Source organism: Chanodichthys erythropterus, chromosome 2 (genome assembly GCF_024489055.1).
Source record: "Chanodichthys erythropterus isolate Z2021 chromosome 2, ASM2448905v1, whole genome shotgun sequence".
Lineage (NCBI taxonomy): Eukaryota > Metazoa > Chordata > Actinopteri > Cypriniformes > Xenocyprididae > Chanodichthys > Chanodichthys erythropterus.
Window position 1 is genome coordinate 3,160,730 of NC_090222.1, and position 26,452 is coordinate 3,187,181.

At 40.9% G+C, this 26,452-nt stretch overlaps 1 protein-coding gene across 3 annotated transcripts in view; it reads right to left on the bottom strand.

Annotated features, from left to right (window-relative positions):
* LOC137029904 (zinc finger protein 236-like) overlaps positions 1-21,912 on the bottom strand; it is a 35,928-nt gene extending 14,016 nt beyond the window's left edge. For all 3 annotated transcript variants that reach the window (XM_067399690.1, XM_067399700.1, XM_067399708.1), the window contains exons 1-19: positions 21,827-21,912; positions 18,782-18,909; positions 16,775-16,939; positions 16,494-16,672; positions 15,019-15,146; positions 14,769-14,941; positions 14,459-14,584; positions 13,788-13,958; positions 11,661-11,856; positions 11,165-11,437; positions 9,837-10,040; positions 9,127-9,259; positions 5,249-5,509; positions 4,877-5,040; positions 3,746-3,847; positions 2,669-2,808; positions 1,114-1,214; positions 572-723; positions 288-470 (exon numbers count right to left, since the gene is read on the bottom strand). In XM_067399690.1, the coding sequence (XP_067255791.1) occupies positions 288-470; positions 572-723; positions 1,114-1,214; positions 2,669-2,808; positions 3,746-3,847; positions 4,877-5,040; positions 5,249-5,509; positions 9,127-9,259; positions 9,837-10,040; positions 11,165-11,437; positions 11,661-11,856; positions 13,788-13,958; positions 14,459-14,584; positions 14,769-14,941; positions 15,019-15,146; positions 16,494-16,672; positions 16,775-16,939; positions 18,782-18,909; positions 21,827-21,878 (3,031 nt within the window). In that variant the 5' untranslated portion in view covers positions 21,879-21,912. The remainder of the gene's footprint in view (positions 1-287; positions 471-571; positions 724-1,113; positions 1,215-2,668; positions 2,809-3,745; positions 3,848-4,876; positions 5,041-5,248; positions 5,510-9,126; positions 9,260-9,836; positions 10,041-11,164; positions 11,438-11,660; positions 11,857-13,787; positions 13,959-14,458; positions 14,585-14,768; positions 14,942-15,018; positions 15,147-16,493; positions 16,673-16,774; positions 16,940-18,781; positions 18,910-21,826) is intronic.
* Positions 21,913-26,452: the final 4,540 nt, after the last annotated feature.

Below are 26,452 nucleotides of genomic sequence, written 5' to 3' on the forward strand. Positions count from 1 at the left end.
AGGTAACATCAGTACTGGGCAGGAGATCTTTGACTAGGCATCGAGGCCGTGTCCTACTGCAGTTTATTCTGCTCAAGAACTGCACACTTAACATAGTCACAAGCATTTTTTTCCCCCCAGCAAGTAGCAGCGATTCCCAACATTAAAACAAAAAATATTTGTAATAAACAGATAAATAAATACTAAATAATTTTATTAAGGTAATTATTATTATGCCACAAATCATGTAGACTGAGGAAATGGAGGAAATGGGCATATTATAAATCGGTGTCTCGGAGTGTCAGTACCTTTGGGACCGACAGCATGTTGGAGCTTCATGTGTTTCCTGCGCAGGATGACGGTGCGGAAGCTTTCCTCACACACGGTGCACTTGAACGGCTTTGTGTTCAGGTGGATGATCATGTGTCGGTTCAGACTGCCGTTAGTGGTGAAACAGGCATCGCAAACGTTACATTTATAAGCCTTCACTCCTGAGAGAGCAAGAAGAAGAGCCACAGAGGAGGAAGTGCATGAGCGGGGTTCCAGAATGGATTATAAATGAACATGATGAAGAGTTTCTTTGCAGGTTCACCTGTGTGTGTGTTCAGGTGTGATTTGAGCACGCCAGCGGACACAAAGCTCCTCCCGCAGAGGTTACAGCTATACGGTTTCTCTCCGGTGTGAGAGCGCACATGCTGCTTCAGATGACTGGACTTCTTAAAGCTCTTTTCACACATACTGCACCTGAGAAACAAAACATATATCACTGCACGAGCTGAACCAAACGCATATGCAGGCTGCTGGTTTAGATAGATATGACGACTGAAGACTCGAGTGAAGTATAGATTTGTTTACAGAAGAAATGCATCACAAATATGGAAACATTTGGATTTGTGCAGGAATAGAGAGGTGAGCCCATACATTTTGAAATACAATATTTCATGAGTTATTCCTACACTTTACATTGAATCTTTTTTTCTCTTTCTAGATCCTCATTCATCTTTAATGCAAGTCTTCTGAAGAGACATGACTGCTTGTTGAACAGATTTAATATACACTTTTATTCATGTACCCAAATTTATCAGCGAACATGAATAGAGCTTGCTTCTGTTCATTATACACTGCTATACTTACTGATAAACTCTCTTGTTGATTTCATCCTCATCCTGGAAGTCTTGTGTCTGGATAGACAGCTGTAGCTCTCCTTGACTCGCCTCCTGCAATAAACCACTCGTCTACACGAGCAAACACACACATACATTTATCATACAGACTAACATGATTTAATTTCACTTTCATTTCATGCATATGTTTTCTGTACATATAACTCTAATCTAAAAGTGCTGTACGTGTCATGGCAGGTCAAGCAATGAGAAAGGAGATGCAAATATATTTGCAGCTTTAACATTATTAAAAAAATAACTCTTGGAATAAAACGAGTCACAAGTACACTGAACTGAGGAAACATGTCCTCTGAGAACAGATAAGCTGCTAATATCGGCATGCATAAATCAAGCAGTTGACTCAAATGAGGGGGTGAAAATGTATGTTTCCTTGTGGTTTATCAGTTTATGTAAAAAGGTGAACCCCCAACGTCCCTATTTAAACACACACCGGATTCATCTCCTTTAAGACCTGAAATGGACGTGTCAGATAAGTGAGACCTCCATAACAGAGGTACTGCAGCACCAGGTGTATGTATGTTTGACTTTACAGTACAGTCCAAAAGTTTGGAACCACTAAGATTTTTAATGTTTTTAAAAGAAGTTTCGTCTGCTCACCAAGGCTACATTTATTTAATTAAAAATACAGAAAAAACAGTAATATTGTGAAATATTATTACAATTTAAAATAACTGTGTACTATTTAAATATATTTGACAAAGTAATTTATTCCTGTGATCAAAGCTGAATTTTCAGCATCGTTACTCCAGTCTTCAGTGTCACATGATCCTTCAGAAATCATTCTAATATGCTGATTTGCTGCTCAATAAACATTTATGATTATTTTCAATGTTGAAAACAGTTGTGTACTTTTTTTTTTTTAGGATTCCTTGATGAATAGAAAGTTCAAAAGAACAGCATTTATCTGAAATACAAAGCTTCTGTAGCATTATACACTACCGTTTAAAAGTTTGGGGTCAGTAAGAATTTTTATTTTTATTTTTTTGAAAAGAAATTAAAGAAATGAATACTTTTATTCAGCAAGGATGCATTAAATCAATCAAAAGTGGCAGTAAAGACATTTATAATGTTACAAAAGATTAGATTTCAGATAAACACTGTTCTTTTGAACTTTCTATTCATCAAATAATCCTGAAAAAAAATATTGTACACAAATATTTTGTACAATTGTACACATTAAATGTTTCTTGAGCAGCAGATCAGCATGTTAGAATGATTTCTGAAGGATCATGTGACACTGAAGACTGGAGTAACGATGCTGAAAATTCAGCTTTGATCACAGGAATAAATTACTTTGTCAAATATATTCAAATAGAAAACAGTTATTTTAAATTGTAATAATAATATTTCACAATATTACTGTTTTTTTACTGTATTTTTAATTAAATAAATGTAGCCTTGGTGAGCAGACGAAACTTCTTTTAAAAACATTAAAAATCTTAGTGGTTCTAAACTTTTGGACTGTACTGTACATGCAGAACATTTGGGGGGTGATGTGTTTGTACCTCAGTGTGTGTTACGTTCAGTAGGTTGGGAGGGTGGTAGCTGGTGGTCAAGGCTTGTGACTCCAGTGTGCTTGAGTCCTGAAGCTGCTGTACTGTAGAGAAATGTGCCGGCTGGGTAAATCCCTCAGCTATAGTGAAACCTGCAACAGAACACAGGGACAGAAGCTGCATGCCGTCTCTGTTCATCCGTTGTGCGCTAGACTCTTTTCTAACAGGGACAGAGTCTGTCTCAGACCCAAACCTGCATTTATGCCCAAAAGCTTTCGGTATTCTCACTGCCAGTGGCTGACAGGTGGGTGCTCCCACTACTGGTTGCCAATTTATGAATGACATTCATGGATGTTATTCCATGTCGTAGAAAATGAAGCACAAACAGTGTTCCAGCAGTGCAAACGAAGCAGTAGAGTGTGGGAAAATTTAAAAGTACTACAAAAAATTAAATAAAAAATGCTGTCATATGCAGGGCTCTCACACATGTCCATTTTCTCACAATACACTGCAGAACACTGACAGCGTGCTGACAGACAAGACTTTTTATATGAAGTCTCACCTTTTAAATTCTGTCAATTTTACTACAAAATTCAGTCAATAAATGTGTTTTTGTGTGTCTTTAATATGTGGTGACAGATTGTTGTAGTGCCTCAGCTAAAACGATCATCTCTTCCTCTATACTGCTAGTTACAGCAGCAAATAAACATGAATGAACATCAGAAGATTCAGAACAACTTACTGAAATGAATCATATCACTGCTTCCAAGTTCAGTACAAAACAATAGTTTATGTTCATGTGATGCTCTTGTTCTTATTTTGGCAAGCTTCATATGACCAGGAATTGGAGGGGAAAAAAATTAAATAAATCTGTCATCCTTTCTGATTTTTTTAATCACAGAGATTATCAAAAACAGTTGGAAAGTGAGAAAATGACCACATTCTAGTGGGACGCCGACTTAACTTATGAACAGACAATATCAACATCACCTCCCTGCTACAGACAGATATCACAGACACACACAGCACTGGCTGCCCAGCACATGTCTGTGAGAGTGTTTTTACATTGAGAAGGGTGTGCATGATTACCTTGTGTCATAGCTGGCTGTTCAAAGGTCGGTTGAGGCAGCGCTGGTGTCTCAAACTGGCTCATGTGTTCTGGTAGAGCGTGCTGCGCATTCACATACGATTCTGTGGATAAACACATTTTTTCATTGTTCATTTAATGCTGCTTTATATCAATCCCAACTTCCATTTAAATTAAGTAATGATGCACACTATGAACACAAACTAGTGAACCAGTTGTGAAATGAGGAGGAACTGGAACCATTTTCACTTAATGTTGACATTTCCATGAACAAGAAATAAATAAGCCTCAGACAGTGTGCAGGTACTGAATTCTCCACCACATCTAATCATGCTTCAGTACACACAAAGTTGTGTCAAAATGCCTGTCTTGGCAAGAGTTCATGTATACACAGTCAGTTATGTCTTAAGTGAACAGTTGGGAGAAAATTGGGTGTCAAAAGAGTATATTAGATCTGTACATTCAGTCTTTAATGACACAGACGGCAGCAGGTTTATTAGACTGCTGTCACTTTATGTTAATCAAACAACAAAAGACAAATAAATCACTCACAGCTCTTGAGCACAGGGTAAGAGACGCTTCCTCCTGCTGGAGCTTTCTTAACGAGTGACTTTTACACATTTTTGTTTTATTTTTGTACTGTAGATCCATTTTTGTACCTGCTACTCAAACCATCAAACATACATGGTTTCCAGTCTCACCGTCCCGCTTACTAACTAAATCGCACATTTCATTTGTTTCACGAGAAAAAAAAAGAGATATTATAGTTGGGCTGCATCCAAAATCACACACTCTCTTGAGTAGGTACATATTTTGAATGAGTAATTACTTCACAACTGCTAAAACAGTACATTCTATATAGTATGAATGTAATCCGGACATACTGCATTCACCATGTTGTCATTATCATGTGACCTACCAGCGTCAGTTGTGTCCTCATGGAATAGTAAATTGTCCATCATGAGCACATTTCAGAATATCGCCGGAAGTAGTTGGTCATCTGGGTACTTTGCCTACTCTTTTATGAATACTGTGAATTTGGACATACTTCTTTTGTTACATACTCTTTTTATAGTAGGAAAGTACGTGATTGTGGATGCAGCCTTGGAGAAAAGAGCCTGTGTCCCTCTCACCTGATTCCTGCAGGGCATCTTCCCCAAGTGCAGTGGGCAGCGCCACCTGCTGGCCGTCTCCCACCACCTCCAACATGCTCTGGGTCCCTGTGCCCACCACAGCTGCGGGCGGCTGCATGTCATCTGAGCTCTGCTGCTGCTGCAGCTGTTGAGCCAGCTCATACCTGACAACAAACACACATCACATCCCATTATCATCATCACTATATCAATGTATGAAAGTGGTGCTGAATGGAGACTTCGCTATAGCTTTATTACTGATAAAATAACCTATGATTAAAGCTAATCAATTACATGTACAAGATCGACATTGGACATGTTTCAGGTGTTTGATTGTTTATTTACAAACATGATCCAGGCGTAAAGCATCACCTGTGTGTTTTCATGTGTTTTCTGCAGTTGGGGGAGGATTTGAAGGTTTTCTGGCAGTAAGGACACATGTAGGGCCGTATGTCGCTGTGGGTGGTCATGTGGCGTCGCAGGCTGCCGCTGGTGGTGAAGGTGGTGTCACACAGCAGGCACTTGAAGGCTTTGAGGCCAGAGTGTGTGCGGATATGAGCTTTTAGTACGCCGGACGAAGCGAATCCTTTACTGCACTGCAGGCACTTATACGGACGCTCGCCTGTGTGTGATCTGCAAAACAAAGGAAACTCCCACATCAGCCATCAGAACACTTCAGCTCACACACAGTTTCATGTTTTCATTTTAAAGGTGAAGTATGTAGTTTCTGCGACACTAGTGGCACATAGCAGAATTACAAAAATACTGCATACATGCAAACGCCCATTACACGTGTCGCCCCAGCTCAAACATCACAATCACCGCTTGTACGGCTGCTCGTAAAGGCATGTCTCAACAGATAAATGTAGGCATCCAACAATAAAGCAATAAAGCATCCAACATATAAGGAACACTTTTAGCTGTTTCTATGTGTCAAGAGTAAGTAATTGAGTAGTAAACACTCTGTCTAGAGCAAACATGAACGTCTCGCTTATAATCAACCCATCCAACGCATCTGCACCAGACACATTTATAGACGCACCACAACTGTTTCAGTCTGACATGTCAAAGTAAACATTATAGACTGGATCTTATATCTTTCTGGATGGGTGCATGATACCATTGTAGAGCGTAACATCGTAATGTCATGTTCATGTTGACATGTTCGCGACCCATTTAATCTTTGAAGGGCTTAATGCAGTGAATTTTGGCTTGCTCTTCTGTAAACGAAGCTGATTGTTTTTTCCAATTTGCTAATCTATGTCAATTATGAAATATCCTTTTCTTGTAATGTGTCAATCATGATCCTATAGTGGCTAAACATCCTCCAGCCCCAACAACTGCAGTAGCAACGCCCCAAACTCTCCTCCTGTTACAGTAACCACGCCCCAAACTCTTCACCTACTACAGTAGCCACGCCCCAAACTCTTCACCTGCAACAGTAGCCACGCCCCAAACTCTTCACCTGCAACAGTAGCCACGCCCCAAACTCTTCACCTGCTACAGTAGCCACGCCCCAACTCTTCACCTGCAACAGTAGCCACGCCCCAACTCTTCACCTGCTACAGTAGCCATGCCCCAACTCTTCACCTGCTACAGTAGCCACGCCCCAACTCTTCACCTGCAACAGTAGCCACGCCCCAACTCTTCACCTGCTACAGTAGCCACGCCCCAAACTCTTCACCTGCTACAGTAGCCACGCCCCAACTCTTCACCTGCAACAGTAGCCACGCCCCAAACTCTTCACCTGCTACAGTAGCCACGCCCCAACTCTTCACCTGCAACAGTAGCCACGCCCCAAACTCTTCACCTGCTACAGTAGCCACGCCCCAACTCTTCACCTGCAACAGTAGCCACGCCCCAAACTCTTCACCTGCAACAGTAGTCACGCCCCAACTCTCCCCCTGCTACAGTAGCCACGCCCCAAATCCCCTCCTGCTACAGTAGCCACGCCCCAAACTCTCCTCCTGCTACAGTAGCCACGCCCCAAACTCTCCTCCTGCTACAGTAGCCACGCCCCAAACTCTCCTCCTGCTACAGTAGCCACGCCCCAAACTCCCCTCCTGCTACAGTAGCCACGCCCCAAACTCTCATCCTGCTACAGTAGCCACGCCCCAAACTCTTCACCTGCAACAGTAGTCACGCCCCAACTCTCCCCCTGCTACAGTAGCCACGCCCCAAATCCCCTCCTGCTACAGTAGCCACGCCCCAAACTCTCCTCCTGCTACAGTAGCCACGCCCCAAACTCTCCTCCTGCTACAGTAGCCACGCCCCAAACTCCCCTCCTGCTACAGTAGCCACGCCCCAAATTCCCCTCCTGCTACAGTAGCCACGCCCCAAACTCTCATCCTGCTACAGTAGCCACGCCCCAAACTCTCCTCCTGCTACAGTAGCCACGCCCCAAACTCTCCTCCTGCTACAGTAGCCACGCCCCAAACTCTCCTCCTGCTACAGTAGCCACGCCCCAACTCTTCACCTGCTACAGTAGCCACGCCCCAAACTGTTCACCTGCTACAGTAGCCACGCCCCAAACTCTCCTCCTGCTACAGTAGCCACGCCCCAAATTCTTCACCCGCTACAGTAAGCACGCCCCAAACTGTTCACCTGCTACAGTAGCCACGCCCCAAACTCTCCTCCTGCTACAGTAGCCACGCCCCAAACTCTTCACCCGCTACAGTAGCCACGCCCCAAACTCTCCTCCTGCTACAGTAGCCACACCACAAACTGTCCAACTGTTACAGTAGCCACACCCCAAACTCTCCTCCAGCTACAGTAGCCACACCCTAAACTGTCCACCTGTTACAGTAGCCACGCCCCAAACTCTCCTCCAGCTACAGTAGCCACGCCCCAAACTCTCCAACTGTCCACCTGTTACAGTAGCCACACCCCAAACTCTTCACCTGCTACAGTAGCCACACCCCAAACTGTCCACCTGTTACAGTAGCCACACCCCAAACTCTCCTCCAGCTACAGTAGCCACGCCCCAAACTCTCCTCCAGCTACAGTAGCCACGCCCCAAACTCTTCACCCGCTACAGTAGCCACGCCCCAAACTCTCCTCCTGCTACAGTAGCCACACCACAAACTGTCCACCTGTTACAGTAGCCACACCCCAAACTCTCCTCCAGCTACAGTAGCCACACCCTAAACTGTCCACCTGTTACAGTAGCCACGCCCCAAACTCTCCTCCAGCTACAGTAGCCACGCCCCAAACTCTCCAACTGTCCACCTGTTACAGTAGCCACACCCCAAACTCTCCTCCAGCTACAGTAGCCACACCCCAAACTCCCCTCCTGCTACAGTAGCCACGCCCCAAACTGTCCACCTGTTACAGTAGCCACGCCCCAAACTCTCCTCCAGCTACAGTAGCCACACCCCTAACTCTCATCCTGCTACAGTAGCCACGCCCCAAACTGTCCACCTGTTACAGTAGCCACACCCCTAACTCTCATCCTGCTACAGTAGCCACACCCCAAACTGTCCACCTGTTACAGTAGCCACACCCCAAACTCTCCTCCAGCTACAGTAGCCACGCCCCAAACTCTCCTCCAGCTACAGTAGCCACGCCCCAAACTCTCCTCCAGCTACAGTAGCCACACCCCAAACTGTCCACCTGTTACAGTAGCCACACCCCAAACTCTCCTCCAGCTACAGTAGCCACGCCCCAAACTCTCCTCCAGCTACAGTAGCCACACCCCAAACTCTCCTCCAGCTACAGTAGCCACGCCCCAAACTCTCCTCCAGCTACAGTAGCCACGCCCCAAACTCTCCTCCAGCTACAGTAGCCACGCCCCAAACTCTCCTCCAGCTACAGTAGCCACACCCCAAACTGTCCACCTGTTACAGTAGCCACACCCCAAACTCTCCTCCAGCTACAGTAGCCACGCCCCAAACTCTCCTCCAGCTACAGTAGCCACACCCCAAACTCTCCTCCAGCTACAGTAGCCACGCCCCAAACTCTCCTCCAGCTACAGTAGCCACACCCCAAACTCTCATCCTGCTACAGTATTCATCTTGTTGCCACTGACTACATCCATTCAATCTGTTTCTGGAGAAGTGCTTCTTGAGGTGCTACTGAATGTACAGCATCATCATGCTATGTTTTAGCAAGTGAATGCAAACAGCAAAAACACGAAAAAAAAAAAAAAAAAAAAAAAAAAAAAATTTTCATGTTATTCAAGGTAAAAAGATTTTGCCTGATTTCTTATTAAAATGTAAATCCGTATGTTTTTAACTGTGCATGACTTGGACCTGATGTGCTGCTTAAGGTGACTTGACTTCTTGTAGGCTTTGCTGCAGAATCCACACTTATACGGACGCTCATTCTCCACGATGTCCAGGTACTGCTGCAGGGCGGCCCGTGAGCTCTGGTTCTGCAGGAGTCCTGCAGTGAGACAGGCAACGCAACACATCAATAATACTTCAGTGCACCTCCACAGTGACCACAGGACTGTTCAGACTCATCAAAGTGTTTTAAGCTGTCTTATCTTACAGAAAGTTAAAGCAAATTAAAGCCAGTTCTGAGAATATCAGCATCAGTTTACCTGTGCTGTGGATAACAATTTTTAACACTTCCTGTTTAAAGCATTTTGCAGACATCAGTAACTAACAAAGAATGCCTAAATGTAGAACAAAAGTGTTTACCGCGATCAAAAATGAAGAGAAAGAGGCCCAGCATTGTGTATATCAGCATCAGAGATTAACCTTTCTAACGAATGCAAATATTCACTTGAAATGGATTTTTACATTTCTTTTCCAAACAAACATCACAAATAGCCTAGAATAGAAATATTCCAAAGGTTTAATAACACAGAGATTCTTTCAGGGGAATTTTTGTCACTTTCTGTGGCATTTTTGGCCCAAGGGTTAATTTCTGACCCTGATTTAAACTGAATACGATGATACATGAGAGGAACTACAAGGTCAGGTACTGTTATTTTGGAGAGAGATGGTGTTCGTACCCATGTCTGTGATGAGTATGGGCTCTTGGAGAGGTATATCAGGCAAAGGCAGATTGCTCCGGGACACTCTGGTTTTGTGAGGTTTTCGGGGGAACTTGTGTTTTTTATGGTGGATACTCTTGAAGTGAGAGGTGATGTGAGTTTTCCTGTGGCCGGATGTACGGAAGAACTTCTCGCAGTGAGGACAAGGGAACGGCCGAACACCTGAGGAAAGGCACATACAAGTCAAGCCATTTTTTCCAAGTGATGTGCACATTTGCCCCTTCACCTATTTTCACATTCTGATCTGGCAGCTGTTGAAGAAGTGTAAGCTTTGCTTTGTTTGCTCTTCGAGCATGTTTGGGAAATGTCCCGCCCCTTACCATACCTGCCAGTTTCAACACACAGCTAACCAACTCAAGCAGGCCCCGCTCCTTTATTAAAAGGTGCCCAAGAATGCTTTTTCACAAGATGTAATATAAGTCTAAGGTGTCTCCTGAATGTGTCTGTGAAGTTTCAGCTCCAAATACCCCATAGATTTTTTTAAATTAATTTTTTTAACTGCCTATTTTGGGGCATCATTAACTATGCACCGATTCAGGCTGCGGCCCCTTTAAATGGCGTGCTCCCTGCCACACAAGCTCTCAACTATATTACAGTGCATTTACAAAGTTCACACAGCTAATATAACCCTCAAATGGATCTTTACAAGATGTTCGTCATGCATGCTGTATGCATGCTTCGAATTATATGAGTAAAGTATTTATTTTGATGTTTACATTTGATTCTCTATGAGTTTGAGGCTATGCTCTGTGGCTAATGGCTAATGCTACACTGTTGGAGAGATTTATAAAGAATGAAGTTGTGTTTATGAATTATACAGACTGCAAGTGTTTAAAAATGAAAATAGCAATGACTCTCTTGTCTCCGTGAATACAGTAAGAAATGATGGTAACTTTAACCACATTTAACAGTACATTAGCAACATGCTAACGAAACATTTAGAAAGACAATTCACAAATATCACTAAAAATATCATGATATCATGGATCATGTCAGTTATTATTGCTCCATCTGCCACATTTCGCTGTTGTTCTTGCTGGCTTACCTTGTCTGTGCACAGATCCAGACGTTAATACTGCCTTTCCTTGTCTAATGCCTTGAACATGGGCTGGCATATGCAAATATTGGGGTCATACATATTAATGATCCCGACTGTTACGTAACAGTAGCAATGGGGTTTGAAACTCAATGTATGTCTTTTCCATGTACTGAACTCTTGTTATTCAACTATGCCAATATAAATTCAATTTTTGATTCTACGGCACCTTTAAGCCTGTTGTTCTCACCGGTGTGCAGACGCTGATGGACCTTCATGCTCCCAGACGTGGAGAAACACTTCATGCAGTACGGACACTCGAAGGCTTTAATGCCGGTGTGGATCTTCATGTGGGCAGTCAGGGTGCTCTTGACCGCAAAGGCACGGAAGCACTGCTTGCACTTGTAGGGTTTCTCGTGAGTGTGAATGCGGATGTGCCGCACCAGATCGCTGGGCTTCTTGAACTCTTTGGAGCAGTAGGGGCAGCCGTGCCACCTCACCCCATTCTCCTGCCTGATGGTGCCTGAAAACAAGCACAGAAATCACATCTGCTGTACTGCGGTGAAGAACACAGAATCAATGATGCAAATTAACGCAAATTCAGATTCTGCTGTTTATTACTGTGAAGCTGCTTTGAAACAGTTTCTATTTTATAAAGCACTATAAACATAAAGCTGACTTGACTTGATTTATCCATGTAGTTAGAGGATAATTCACTGAAAGTGTTCCAGGCCTGTAAAGCATACCTAGCATCTGTGGAGGCTTTTTGATAATGCTTCTTTTCTCCTTTTTGATAACGGTGTCGGTCATGAGTATTTTGGAGGGCGGCGGTCCATCGCCTGCCGAAGCCGGGGCGACTGTGTCCGTCTGAAGCTTCTCTGAGCCGCTCTGAGCTTCAGGCTGAACTGGAATCTCAGTCAGTCCACTGTTCTCCAGAGCTTGCTGTGAAAACACCACATTATGAACGCCATTTCTAAATTACTTTTAGTATTTCCTGAGGAGCTTATGTCAGTAAGATTTTTATGTCAAAAAATAATAATTTAGAAATAAAAGGCCATTTTCTACCCTGATTTTAGCCCTCGGTCTCCTTTAAGACTTGGATGTAAACGAAACGCCCACTGCTGTGATTGGGTCACTTAACTAACAGTTAACTGATGTAAATAAAAGTAGTGGCGTTGTTTAACGAGGATGTTGTCATATCACTGGAAACCATTCATCAGTGTCCCGCGGTGTAGTGATCCAGGGTCCTTACCAACTCATGAACACTATATACACTGCGTTCAAAATTATTATGCAATTGACAAATCAGTAAGATTTCAGTACAATAAACATTCAGATTTTAGTTTTTCTAAGAAAATGTTTGTTTGTTTATTTATCCATGTCTTTTTAGATAACTGGTATCAATCTCAGACAAAATAATTTGCCAGATCTATGGAAACCCTACTTAGAGGTTGTTTCACATTATTAAGCAAGTTATGGTTCTCATGCAATATGGGGAGGAAGAAAGATCTTTCTGAAGATGAAAAGCATGAAATGGTGCAATGTTGTGCAAAAGGCATGAAAACAACTAATATTGTGTGAAACTGAATGAAGATTATTGAATTATCATAAGATTTGTGATTGATTTAGAGCACAGCAGAACTCGGTCAGATAAAGGCTTATTAATGAAAGTTCCTGTCAGAAAATTTATTGTATTAAAAGGGGAGCTATAAAAAAAGCCAGTGTTGAGCAGCAAACAGGTATTTGAAGCTGCTGGTGCCTCTGGAGTCTCAAGAAGCTCTCCATGCAGGCTGGCAGTTGTGCATAAAAATGCATTTTAGACACCACAAACCAAACCTAACAGAGAGAAATATTTACAGTGGTTGTAGAAATACAAACAGTTTTATTGCTGTGGTGTTTTTTGCAGCATGGGATAGTGCATAGTGCATTGTACTATGCACTATCCTCCTTTTTATACCATAGCTGAAAATGGCCTGTTATGAACTCCACATATCTTGCAAAAGTCATTTCAATACCCTCCATCTCACTTCCCAATATTCCAACCCAAATCATCACCCGCCAGCTCCTTGCTGACATCGCAGTCTTATTGGAAAGTGGTGGCCATTCACCAACCATCCAGGAATCCATCCATTTAGACCATCCAGTAGTAGTACGGCATTATTCAGTGAATAAAACTATTTAAAAATGAGTCTTCATGTATTTCTAAACCCACTGTAAATATTTTCTCTGTGAGGTTTGGTTAGTTGTGGCTGAAATGCATCTTTATGCACAACTGCCAGCCTGCATGGAGAGCTTCTTGAGACTCCAGAGACACCAGAAGCTTCAAATACCTGTTTGCTGCTCAACACTGGCTTTTTTTTTATAGCTGCCTTTTCAATACAATAGATTTTTTTGACAGGAACTTTCATTAATAAGCCTTTATCTGACCGAGTTCTGCTGTGCTCTAAATCAGTCACAAATCTTATGATAATTCAATAATCTTCATTCAGTTTCACACAATATTAGTTGTTTTCATGCCTTTTGCACAACATTGCACCATTTCATGCTTTTCATCTTCAGAAAGATCTTTCTTCCTCCCCATATTGCATGAGAACTGTGACTTGCTTAATAATGTGAAACAACCTCTAAGTAGGGTTTCCATAGATCTGGCAAATTATTTTGTCTGAGATTGATACCCGTTATCTAAAAAGACATGGATAAATAAACAAACAAACATTTTCTTAGAAAAACTAAAATCTGAATGTTTATTGTACTGAAATCTTACTGATTTGTCTCTTGCATAATAATTTGGAACGCAGTGTAGTGACTGACGACCTAGGGAGCGGATTGAGACGCACCCTTACTCCCTCTTCACTGGAACGGATCTTGTGTACCTGTAGGATGTCCTGGTTGATGGCCGTGCCTATGGCTTGCCCAGGGGGAGGAGCCTGAGTGCTGTCTGCAGTCACATGGTCAGACAGCTCCAGCAGCTGTTGGATCACATCTGTCACACCCTCCGCCCCTTCCGAGCCCACTGGACCCTGATCAACCCTTGCATTTCCCTTCTGAAAAACAGGAAGACAGAGTCATACATTACAGGTGAGCTGTTTGTGTAACTGAGAACAAAATGCTTGAATCTTCCTCATATTCTCCATTGTTGCAGCTCCTCTCTTCCCAGTCTGTCAGTAACGCTCTGTTTAGTTCCTGTCTCTATGAAGCCCCTCCTTCTGAAAAGCACAATGTGCTCTGATTGGTCAGCTGGAGCAGTGTGTTGCGATTGGTGTTTGGGAAATGCCCCGCCCCTTACCATACATCAACACACTACTAACTAACTCAACCAGGCCCCGCCCCTTTATTCTGCATATGAATTATTTAAATGAGGAATATTGTGAAGAAAACTCAATGGAGGTGTTTCAGAAACACTGACACTCATATAGAGAAGAACTCCTGCTGGAGGGACTTTTTTATGCTCAAACAGCAACATTACACACTAAAGACAGATGCTGTAGTCGATGCATCCTCTTTAAAGAGGAGTTTATCTCATACAGGAACACACTGAACTCACCTGTGTTGTTGGCTCCTCAACTTCCATTACTGATATGTGCATTTTGCTGATGTGAGCATTGAGGCTGCCAAGCTTTTTGTAGACGCAGCTACAGTCCATACAGGGGAAGAGTGGAGCACCAGCAGCCTAAAAACAAACAGAGAGATTTCATCAACAATATATCAATATATACATATCTGGAGCTCTCCACATTTTTGTGGTATTAGTGTTAACCATTACGTGATAAATTGATTGTTAAATTGAATGACAGCTGATTATAAATACTCCCCACACACACATACAATTTGCATTACAAAGATAATGATGTTACCTGAGAGTGAACTCTCTGAACGTGCGAATGCAGGTTTCCTTTCTGTGAGAAAGAGGCAGGACAGAGCAGACACATGTGAGGCTTCTCTCCGGTGTGTCGCACCATGTGTGTCTGCAGCACCACCTTCTGGTTGAAGGCCTTTCCACAGTGAGAGCATTTATACGGCCTCTCACCTGAAGCACACAAAAACACATGCTCAAACAGAATATTCCTCTCCTTTGAAGGATAAAAATGGTCTATGTGTGTTCACCTGTGTGAATGCGTATATGTCGCACAAGCTGACTGGGTTTCTTAAACGTCTTCCCGCAGTGGTGGCAAATGTTCTTGAATCCTCTCCGATCGATGTTCTTGTAGTTCCTTGAACTTGTTATAATAGGCCTAAAATGAAATGAAGTGAGGATCAATTATGAACAACAGAGCTGAACTGAAATAGTACATCTGAATTCATTCACACATACAAAACAAAAGTGCATGTTTCGGTGTGAGTTTGTTGTGTTCAAGTCCGGTATGTGATTCTCAGTGGTTTCATATATAATGTCTAGTTTTTCCATATAACCATTTACAAAGTCGGCAAGTGACGTGCTTGTTCAGAAAACAGTCATAGACTGACATGATAGACTTATAGATTGAGCAGCACCCCATTTAATAATCTTTTGCAATTTGGGTGGAAAGAGAAAGAAAAGAAAATAACACCAGAGAAAAGTAATGTCCACTGTGATGGATGCACGGTTTGAAGACGTTGTGAATCTGTGCCTTTGGCTTGCTAAGTTGGGGACACTTGACTTTTGACTTGACATTTGATATTCAACAGTATTCTTGACATTTATTCAACAGTGCTTTGATGTGCCTGCATTGACACTATTATTTAAAATTATGTACCAGTTATCAATGTAAAGCTGCTTTGACACAATCTGCATTGTAAAAAGCGCTATAGAAATAAAGGTGACTTGACTTGACTTCATTTTGCAGGTTTACTGTTGGATCAGATATAAGTTTCGAAGGCATCAAGGATGTCTTGTTTAGGAAAAGCAACCATTATAAAATTGATCGTTATTTCTTGTGAAGTGTAAATAGTTGTAATTTCTTTGTGATGCTGGAATGTAATGGTTACTTTACTGAAATACAGAGTCAATGATGTATGTGGCCAACAAATGGACCTCTGGAGGACGCAGCCTTTGAAATGAGACACAGCCATAGTTTTTTTTACTTACTGCACCAACAGCCTCTTTGCAATCCCTACATTACTTAGTGACATACTGTGACAACAGAGACAAGTAGTTCGTCTGTCCACAGCAAACGCCACATGACTGCGAGACGCGACAAAATCAATCACAAACAAGTCTCTGTGCAAGCGCAGTGCACTCGCAATCAAATCGATCCAAAATCAGAGCCAATCAGAAGAGTGTGTGGGCGGAGTCTCTACAGACGGACTGCACTCACCACCAAATATATAAATACATGATCAAATTCATAATATTACACCACTGTAATGTTATTAAAAATACATACTGAGTGACTGAAACAATATTTGTCGTAGAATACAAATGTCTGAATGATCTAAAGTGAATTATCCATTTCAGTATGACTATAAATAATATTTGAACTGTGGCTGCATGCAAAAGTGCTATGTGAACATTTGGCTTTTGAAGAAAGGAAGGCAAATGTAAACGATGACAGAGTTTTCATCTCTGTCTCAAGACAACAGCACTAATTCAGCGGTCACACCTGATCTTGGCATGGCTTCTCAAGTGTTCTTTCAGCTGGTTTTGCAACGAGAACTCTTTGCTGCAGGTCTTGCAGGTGTGCGACTTCGTTCCACTGAGTTCCTGCCGGTGTTCCTCCAGATGCAGAGAGAGCTGACTCTGCAGGATGAACTCATCTCCACACTCAGAGCACAGGAAGTTCTGACAACACAAACAGACACTGCTGCTAAAGAGAGCGCAAGCAGACACTGAAAGACTGATTTTACAGGTGAACTGAGAATTAATTAATGGAAGTTGCCCGACCTCTTCTTTCTCGTGGATCATGACATGAGCCTTCAGACTGGCCACTCTTGAGAACTTCTTATGGCACACGGGGCATTTGGGCTCGCTGGTGGTGTGAGTGGATTTATGAAGGCCAAGATTGTACTCCACATTGAAGGACACCGGACACTGATCACAGCGATACGGCTGCACACAGGGAGAAGTGAGGGAGAGTTATCAGCAGTTCATGACAAACACATTTACCATCACACTTCCAAAAGGCTTTTTTTCCCCCTCGCAGTAATGCCAGAGAAGATCCATTTCTGGTTCCCCAAAGAACCTTTCAGTGAACCGTTCTTAAAAGAGCCATTTTTTCTTAGTGTGAAGAACATTTAAAAAATCTAAAGAACCTTTTTCCACTGTAAAGAACCTTTTGTGGAATGGAAAGATTTCATAAAAGGTTCTTCATGGAACCATCAAAGCCAATAAAACACCTTAAAGGATTAGTCCACTTTTAAATAAACTTTTCCTGATAATTTACTCACCCCCATGTCATCCAAGATGTCCATGTTTTTCTTTCTTCAGTCAAAAAGAAATTAAAGTTTTTGATGAAAACATTCCAGGATTTTTCTCCTTATAGACTTGAATGGGCACCAAACAATTGAAGGTCAAAATTAGTTTCACTGCAGCTTCAAACTGTTCAACACGGTCCCAGATGAGAAATAAGGGTCTTATCTAGTGAAACCAGTGCTCATTTTATGAAAAAAATTGAAAATTATTTAAGTTTTAACCTTAAATGCTCATCTTGAACTAGCTTTCTTCTTCTTCTCCTCTATTAGAATTCCTGCAGTGTAGATGCTGCTAAGTGTATTACTGCCCTCCACAGGTCAAAGTTTGAACTAATTGTTATATACTATTGAACTAGCATATTGCATATAAAAATTAATTCAAACTTTGGCCTGTGGAGGGGCAGTATTACGCTTAGCAGCATCTACACTGCTGGAATTCTAATAGAGGAGAAGAAGAAGAAAGCTAGTTCAAGATGAGCATTTAAGGTTAAAACTTACATAATTTTCAATTTTTTTTTCAGAAAATGAGTGATGGTTTCACTAGATAAGACCCTTATTTCTCATCTGGGATTGTTCTGAACAATTTGGAGCTGCAGTGAAACTAATTTTGACCTTCAACTGTCTGGTGCCCATTCAAGTCTACTATAAGGAGAATAATCCTGGAATGTTTTCATCAAAAACTTTAATTTCTTTTCGACTGAAGAAAGAAAGACATGGACATCTTGGATGACATGGGGGTGAGTAAATTATCAGGAAAAGTTTATTTAAAAGTGAACTAATCATTTAAGAGTGTTTCTATCAAAACAGGACCAACGCATAACAAAAAAATGTCAATGACAGTAAACCCTACATTAGACAGGTTTTAAAGTCAACGAAGCAGCATTCTGAAACGTCACACAAACGTCACACATCATCACCTTTTTTTCTTGTGCCACACAGAAAATTAGAGAAACTGGTGTAACAAACTGAGTGTCAGAGGATTATGTGAGCATGTGAATCAGTGATGATCAAAACTAGACAAAACAAGCTTCAAAATAAGCTAAAACAGCTTCAAGGTGTAAGCTGGCATATTTTTCCCAGAACAACTGTATTTTTATTTAAGAACTAGGGCTCTCTCTCAAGGTAATGAAATATAGATACATTCAATTATACAATTTAAAAGTGTGATTTCTAGACCTGAAAATCATGAAAATTTTCAGAACTAATTGATTTTTTTCTAGTTATTATGTTGAGCTCACAAATAACTAGAAAATTCCTGTAAATTCATAGCTAGTAAAGTGTAAACCCCATAAAACATTATTTAAACTTCTGGAATTATCTAAAAATATAATTTTGTTATTTTAATGAACTATATTTATTTGAATATATGGCAAAATATATTCAAAATAAAGCATGAGTTAAATGATATGGTCATATATCAGTGCATCCCAGATCATGTGTGAGAGGATGACGATGATGATGAAGAAGTGCAGTCTCTTGCCTTATCGTTGACCTCATGCTCTCGCAGGTGTCTCTGAAGTTGACTCTCGCTGGGGAAATTCTGGGAGCAAATATTACATTTGTTCTCTGCAGGCTTCTGGTTCTCTGATCCGGCTTCCTGACCTCCATCTGCAGCCCAATAAAAAGAGTGAATGAGAAAAGAACAAAGTATTCTCTCCTGGGATCAGTTCAAACTTCACTAAACATTTGAAGCTGACCTCCCATTCAATAATCAATGAAATCACAGATTTGTGCTTTGATACTTTTGATATGTAACAAAGTCTCTGCTTTCATATTCGGTCAGTTTCATCACTAAATTCAGTCAATAAATGTGTTTTGTGTCTCTTCAATGTGTGGTGACGGATCGCTGTAGTTTAACTGATCATCTCTTGCTCTTTACTACTAGTTACAGCAGCAAATGCTGAGTGCATTTGCTCCGGGTGTGTGTTCACGGTGTGTGTGTGCACTTGGATGGGTTAAATGCAGAGCACAAATTCCTAGTATGGGTCACCATACTTGGCCACATGTCACTTCACTCTTCACTCACTCAAATAAACATGAAGGAACATCAGAAGGAATGTTGAAAGATACAGAACAACTAACTGAAATCAATCATGACTCCTGTAATCAATCAGTCAGTGTTTCAACCGCGGAGATTTATCTGGATTTAGCTGGTCTCCCAGCCTGACCATCTGAAGAAGAGGACAAACCTCTCTAAAGGCTGTTTACACCAGGAGCAATAACTATAATGATGACTGTATTTGTGTCCACACCAGCGGATGATGCTTTAATGATGCTCAAGCTTTAAAGCAGGGTGGATTCTGATTAGCGGTCAATGTTTTTATCGTTTATCGCCTGCGAAACCAGCTATGACAGGCTTTAAGATGAGCTTCGGCTGCTTTTGGTTGTTTCTTTCAGCAGGGTTGCTTCAGAAAAGCCATTCAATGACCACAAACTCAAGAGTAAGCTAGAAAAAAATTCTAGAGAGCATATATTTTTGGTCACCGTGATTTTGCCAAATAAGACATATTTTGTTGATCCTGGAACAACATTATAAATTTAGCCCTAACATTTTCTCAACCCCTAAACCTAACCCTACCCATAACTTATCCCTAAAATCAGAGGGAAATGATAGTTGAATAACACCTAACCCAGGCTGTAAGCCTAAACTTGACATAAATGGTAAACTTGTCCCTCAAATCCGATTGGTTGATTGGATGTTGATCCAGAAACGTGTTGTATTTGGTGAAATCACGTTTACCATTACATATTCATTACATTTCTTTACTTAACTGTTACCGATTCTTCATTATTTAATGCATGTTTGAATAAATCAGACATGAAAACTGCAATCGTTTAAATGTTTATATTTCAAAACACACAAATCAAAAACTAATTTTGGTCCATCATGATAATTCATGAGATTAATTAAAGTCTATTACAATAATTTAAAAAAAACTATACTAAAATAAGTTAAAATAAAGAATGTTAAAAGAAATGACATTTAAATAATAAATCTGAGCTAAGACACAGAAGATCAAATAGTTTAGCTAATTAAATAATCATAGTGGATCCGGGGAGAGACAAAACATGATCCAAGAAAACACTTTTAACAGCTTCAACTGCTTAATGTCAGTGAATAATCTTATTCCAGTAATAAAGTTTCTGTCTAGTGTAATTTACAAACACCTCACAGAATCTGACAAATGTTACTACAAATGTTAATAATAACAAAATAAGAGGCATCAAAACATTTGTTGTTTTTTATTGAATAAGCTCTGAATAAGGTTTACATACAGTCCATAATACAAAATATTAGCTGAATTTATAAAAATGACCTTGTTCAAGAGTTTACGTACTCAACCTGAATAGCAGTAGTAGTAGTTTATAGGAAATACACCATTCAGACTCCTGAACTAAAGTCAATACTTTATAAACTACAATAAATAGTCTAGCTCTCCCGTCTGAATGACATCCAAAAACACATAATGAAAATACAGTTAAGTGCACACTAGAACACTATAATAAAGTTGTGAATTTTCTAAAGTTGTTTAGTTTCAAGGTTTCAAGGGCTTCTGGGTCCCTTAAAGGGATAGTTCACCCAAAAATAAAGATTCGGTCATCATTTACTCCCCTCAGGCAGATCCAAACCTGAATGAGTTTCTTTGTTCTGATGAACACAAAAGAAGATAACTGAAGAACCACTTTATCGTTATTTAGTTTGCAACTTTTCAATAAATGTTATGAAATGTTTTGCAAAGTTACTTTAGCAGTGTTGCATAAACTGTTCAGACTTTATAATTTTCTTCAAGACTGGTCATAACTTTATAACAGGTCTAATTTGAATCCACTAAGTAAGACTGGTGATTAACCCTTGTTTAAGTGCTAGTTAGTCAGGACTAGTTAAGAGGGTATTAACAAAGTGGCTGTTTGTGGAAATCGTGCTACTATTACATATAATATTCGACAGTGACAGATGGGTGTTTAACTCCACAGGTTAGAGCTACTCGTTTGTGTTTAGCACTACAGTAAGAGAAAGATCAGTGTCGTCTTCAGGAGGGTTTGGTCAGTAAAGTCTGGAGAGCAAGTAAACATTAGTGAACCCACACTGATCTGTGTAATCTTCAGATCAGTAAAACTCACTATGTAAGGCACCATCATCATCACAGCATATGTACATTATCCCCAAAACAGCTCGACAAGTTCCACCCATCCTCACACACGCACGGAAGCGTTAGCTAACATTAGCAGCGGCTCTAAACGCGTTTTAAAGAGATGTTTGTGTTCGTCTGAAGCTCTCAGAGCATCTCCATCTCCAGCACACACGAGCACGTTATTAATATCATTCCGCCGCAATCACTCCCGCAGCACAAACACAACGACACACACGCGCGCGCACACACCACAGCGCCATATCCGGGGACTATATACACGCGCTTCAAACGCCTTTCTCTAAACTTATGCCCCATTTTAGCCATGCACTACGCACTTCAGCGAGCAGCTTATTGTGTGAGGGTTTTATTTGTGAGGCTGTGGTTGACTTTACCGGTCTCGTTGTCATCTTTATTCCTTTGTTTTCGTGGCCGGCCCCGCGGCATAGTTCCAGTTTATAGAGTGGGTGTAGTGTGAGCGATTTGGATTTCAAAATGGCGGCCGGGTTCAGTGAGTGGAGACAGCGCAGCAGCAGCGCCATATCACACCAGAGCGCCAGAGCGACACCTACTGGGCATCAGTGTCTGCGTTTCATTTTATAAACACTCAATAAATGAAATGTGCTGGGAAAATGGCCTCAATTTCATGACATGAAATAGATTTTTGCCTACGTTTTATGTATTAATGCTGCCTTCACGTGCTCTCGGAATTATTGTACATATACGTTTCCTCGGTAAAAATAAAGGCAAATAAACACCCTCCCATTTCGAAATTTGAATGTGATGAGCTCACGACTTAAGTAGGAATTATCAAAGTTCCGATAGCACGTGAAGGCAGCATAAATTATCTGTCATGTCAAAAAAAATTGCGCGAAATTTAAAGGGTTTAGATTTTTAGTTCACCCAACTAAAGGGTTAGTTCACCCAAAAATGAAAATTCTGTCATTAATTACTCACCCTCATGCCGTTCCACACCCGTGTATTTTTGATGAAATCCGATGGCTCATTGAGGCCTGCATAGCCAGTAATGACATTTCCTCTCTCAAGATCCATTAATGTACTAAAAACATATTTAAATCAGTTCATGTGAGTACAGTGGTTCAATATAAATATTATAAAGCCATGAGAATATTTTTGGTGCGCCAAAAAAAACAAAATGACGACTTATAGTGATGGCCGATTTCAAAACACTGCTTCAGGAAGATTCGGAACGTTATGAATCTTTTATGTGGAATCAGCGGTTTGGAGCGCCAAAGTCACGTAATTTCAGCATTTTTCAGTTTGACACACGCTCCGAATCGTGATTCAACACAAAAGATTAAAGGGATAGTTCACCCAAAATGAAAATTTGATGTTTATCTGCTTACCCCCAGAGCATCCAAGATGTAGATTACTTTTTTTCTTCAGTCGAACACAAATTATGATTTTTAACTGCAACCGCTGCCGTCTGTCAGTCAAATAATAGCAGTGATTGGGAACTTGAACAATAAGAGTCGAAAAAACTTCCATAGACAAATCCAAATTAAACCCTGCGGCTCGTGACGGCACATTGATGTCCTAAGACACGAAACGATCGGTTTGTGTGAGAAACCGAACAGTATTTATATAATTTTTTACCTCTAATACACCACTATGTCCAACTTCGTTCAGCTTCCTTAGTGAGGTCTGATCGCGCTCTGACAACGGAAGTGATGTCTCGCGCTCATTGAAGTATATGGGCGAGACATCACTTCCGTCATCACAACACGTTTTTTGACCTCACTAACAGGAAGCTGAACGAAGTTGGACATTGGTGTATTAGAGGTAAAAATGATATAAATAATGTTCGGTTTCTCGCACAAACTGATCGTTTCGTGTCTTAGGACATCAATGTGCCGTCACGAGCCGCAGGTTTTAATTTTGATTTGTCTAAGCAAGTTTCATTTACTGTTATAGTTGAAGTTCCCATCCACTGCTATTATTTGACTGACAGAGGGCAGCGGTTGCAGTTAAAAATCATAATTTGTGTTCGACTGAAGAAAAAAAGTCACCTACATCTTGGATGCACTGGGGGTAAGCAGATAAACATCAAATTTTCATTTTTGGGTGAACTATCCCTTTAATAACGCTCCGATGCTTCCTGAAGCAGTGTTTTGAAATCGGCCATCGCTATATAAGTCGTTATTTATTTATTTATTTTTTTGGCGCACCAAAAATATTCTTGTGGCTTTATAATATTAATATTGAACCACTGTACTCACATGATTGGGTGAACTAACCCTTTAAATTTGCAGTGGTCATGTACAAGTCTTAGCTCTCAGAAAATGTTTACAAGTAAATTAAATTTTTGCAGGCTGGGATATCTTATTACAGTCTTTGATTAGCCATTTTTTTGTTAGTATACGCTCCAGGAAAACAAACCTACAGCCGTTAAAGGTAGGGTAGGCACTTTTTTTCCCATGAACACTTTTTATTATACTAGTTGAAACTCTCTTCACATACTGATAGCAATCAATAATAGGCATAGGCGTAATTTGCAGGTGGGACGGGTGGGACATGTACCCACCACTTTTTGAACGTAACTGAAATATCTTGCAGAAGGTATGTATTAAAGGGATCAACAAAAAATTCTTCATAAGCTAATTCATCCACGTGTATCACATTTTTCCGCGGCCAAAAGCACAATGAATATTACATCTCGTTGTGAAACTATCGCGAGACACGCCATATGCATCATGGGATAAGTAGTTTACTTATACGTAATCTACAGATGCCCGCACCTTTCTTTTTTCGATGTTCTTATTATTTAGCGACTGTTTCAAGGTTTAAATATTTTATTTGAGATTTTGAGAAAATGTATGGGACAATATCTCTGGTACTGAAAATGGATGACTTTACGATTGCGGTGGATTGACGATTCAGAAGAACGGATGCAACTGTGCAGGTGAGTTCACTTGAGGGCATTGACTGTTAACTTAATAGTTATTATTACAATTCATACTTATTATCGAAGCATATAGCAATGTGTTACCTGAATATTAATTGATAATTCATTTTGTAAACGCTTATTTAATACAGTAACGATTGAGCACGTGAAGCAGTTTATGCGTGAAATTAGCTAGCTAATGAGATTTAGTGGTAAGCATCATTAACAAATTCATATAGTTAACTTAATCTTAATCTTTGGAGATAGTTTATCAGTTAGGTTAAACTGGTGATAGACGGACACAACTCTTGAGGGTCTAAATACAATGAATCGTTTTTTTATTTTTAAATGTTTTAATTCTGTAACATCGTTCGTTTTAGTGATCCCGTTTGATGTTGGTCTTGCATATTTCTTTCTTTTTCTTAGGATTTTACTTATCACAAGCAAGGACTACAGAGATAAGTATGTTATTATTGTTGTTATTTTATTATTTATTTCCAATTATATTTACTTTGTTGGCATATAAATTGTCTCTAAGGTTATGCTACATAGTATTTTAAGTATTTAATTAAAAATATATAGTATGACAAAATATTGAGCAACAAAGATAGATGCTTTTGGTAGAGGTCAACAGTAATCTTGTTTATTAACTATATACAATAACATCAATATGTTTATGAACACCTCAGAATGAACCGTAATAAGAAATAAAAATAATATAGTAATGGATGTAAACAAAAAAGAAGTTTTTAAAAAAGAAGCCGAGTGTCAGAGTAGCTTCTTTTTAGGTTTAGTTAGCTTTGTCCACTAAAATGAACCAAAAACCTGAGCACGCCTCTCTGAGAGCTTAATGAATTCCTGGCTTATTTTTTTGGTGTCTAATTTATTTGTTCTGTCTTTGTGAACATGACAGACAACAACGCTTTTCAGGTGGTTCTGGGACATTGTGGAGCGAAGCCATGTCTTCAGGCGGCGGAGAGCGCTGAAGCTTCTCTCTGCCTCAGCTGATGATGCAGGAACCACGAGAAGTAAGCAGACCAGAGTCTCCACTTGCTTGAAGAGTCCGCGGACCTCAGGTACCATGTTCTTCAAAATATTGACCAGTCCTGTACAACTTTGGTATTTATAATTTGCACGAAACATGGCCATCTGCATCTTTAGAGACTGTGATTTCAGCTCTGGGTACAGGTCAACAATGTTGATTAGGACATTTTCAAGCATGACAATGTTGCGCAGACCCTCCTGTTCAAATCGATGTGTCAGCTGTGTCATCACTGTATCAAGAACTAGGAAGAACTGCACACGATAGTACTCTTCAGCTGTAGTCGGAATGTAGGGTTGAGTTGGGCAAGCATGTCTTGTAGAAGGCTGTGGCGACCAAGGCGGGCGAGAGCCGTGAGGGAACGGTGCGAGGCCGGTGACGCGAGTGTTAATGGGCATCACCTGCGAGTCTCTCACGGAGGAGCTCCGGAGGCATAAAAGTGACAGACGTCCGCGAGGGTCTGCCGGCATTACTTTCGTTTTGTTCTTTGTTTATTTTTGGAATTGAAACTTTGGTTGAATGTTGCCGGTTCCCGCCTCCTTCTTCCCGTATCTACGAACTGTGTTACAAAGGCCTTCTTAAATGTGGTACTGTTATCGCCTCAAGGTCCAGTGATGTTACCACCTCAGATGCCTGTATGTAGAGCTCTCTGAAACTTTCATCTGATCTTTTGTTCTGAAAGCCATTTTTGACACACTCAACTGCACTTAGCATGCCTCCAACTGTTGCTTCTCTCCCTTGCAGTGAGATGTTCAGGCCTTCAATGCCTGATGTTCTGTGCCAACAGCAGTCCAAGGACAGTGTTTCCTTTCTGGAAACGCTCACGAAGGCCATTGGCTTTGGAGGCAGTGTCATGTGTGCTGGATGATGCCATTTCCTACAGTGCTGTCAAGACCACTTCATATTGGGTAAGGACAGAATTGATGGCTGGTGTATGCACTATCCATCTAGTTGGACACAAGGGTTTCAGTGTTGTATAGCAGCCAGATGTAGATATTGCCACAGACTTGAAAATTGTCTTAAATTTGCCTGACTGGCCTAATAAACAGCCCAGCTCATGGATCCATTGCAGAG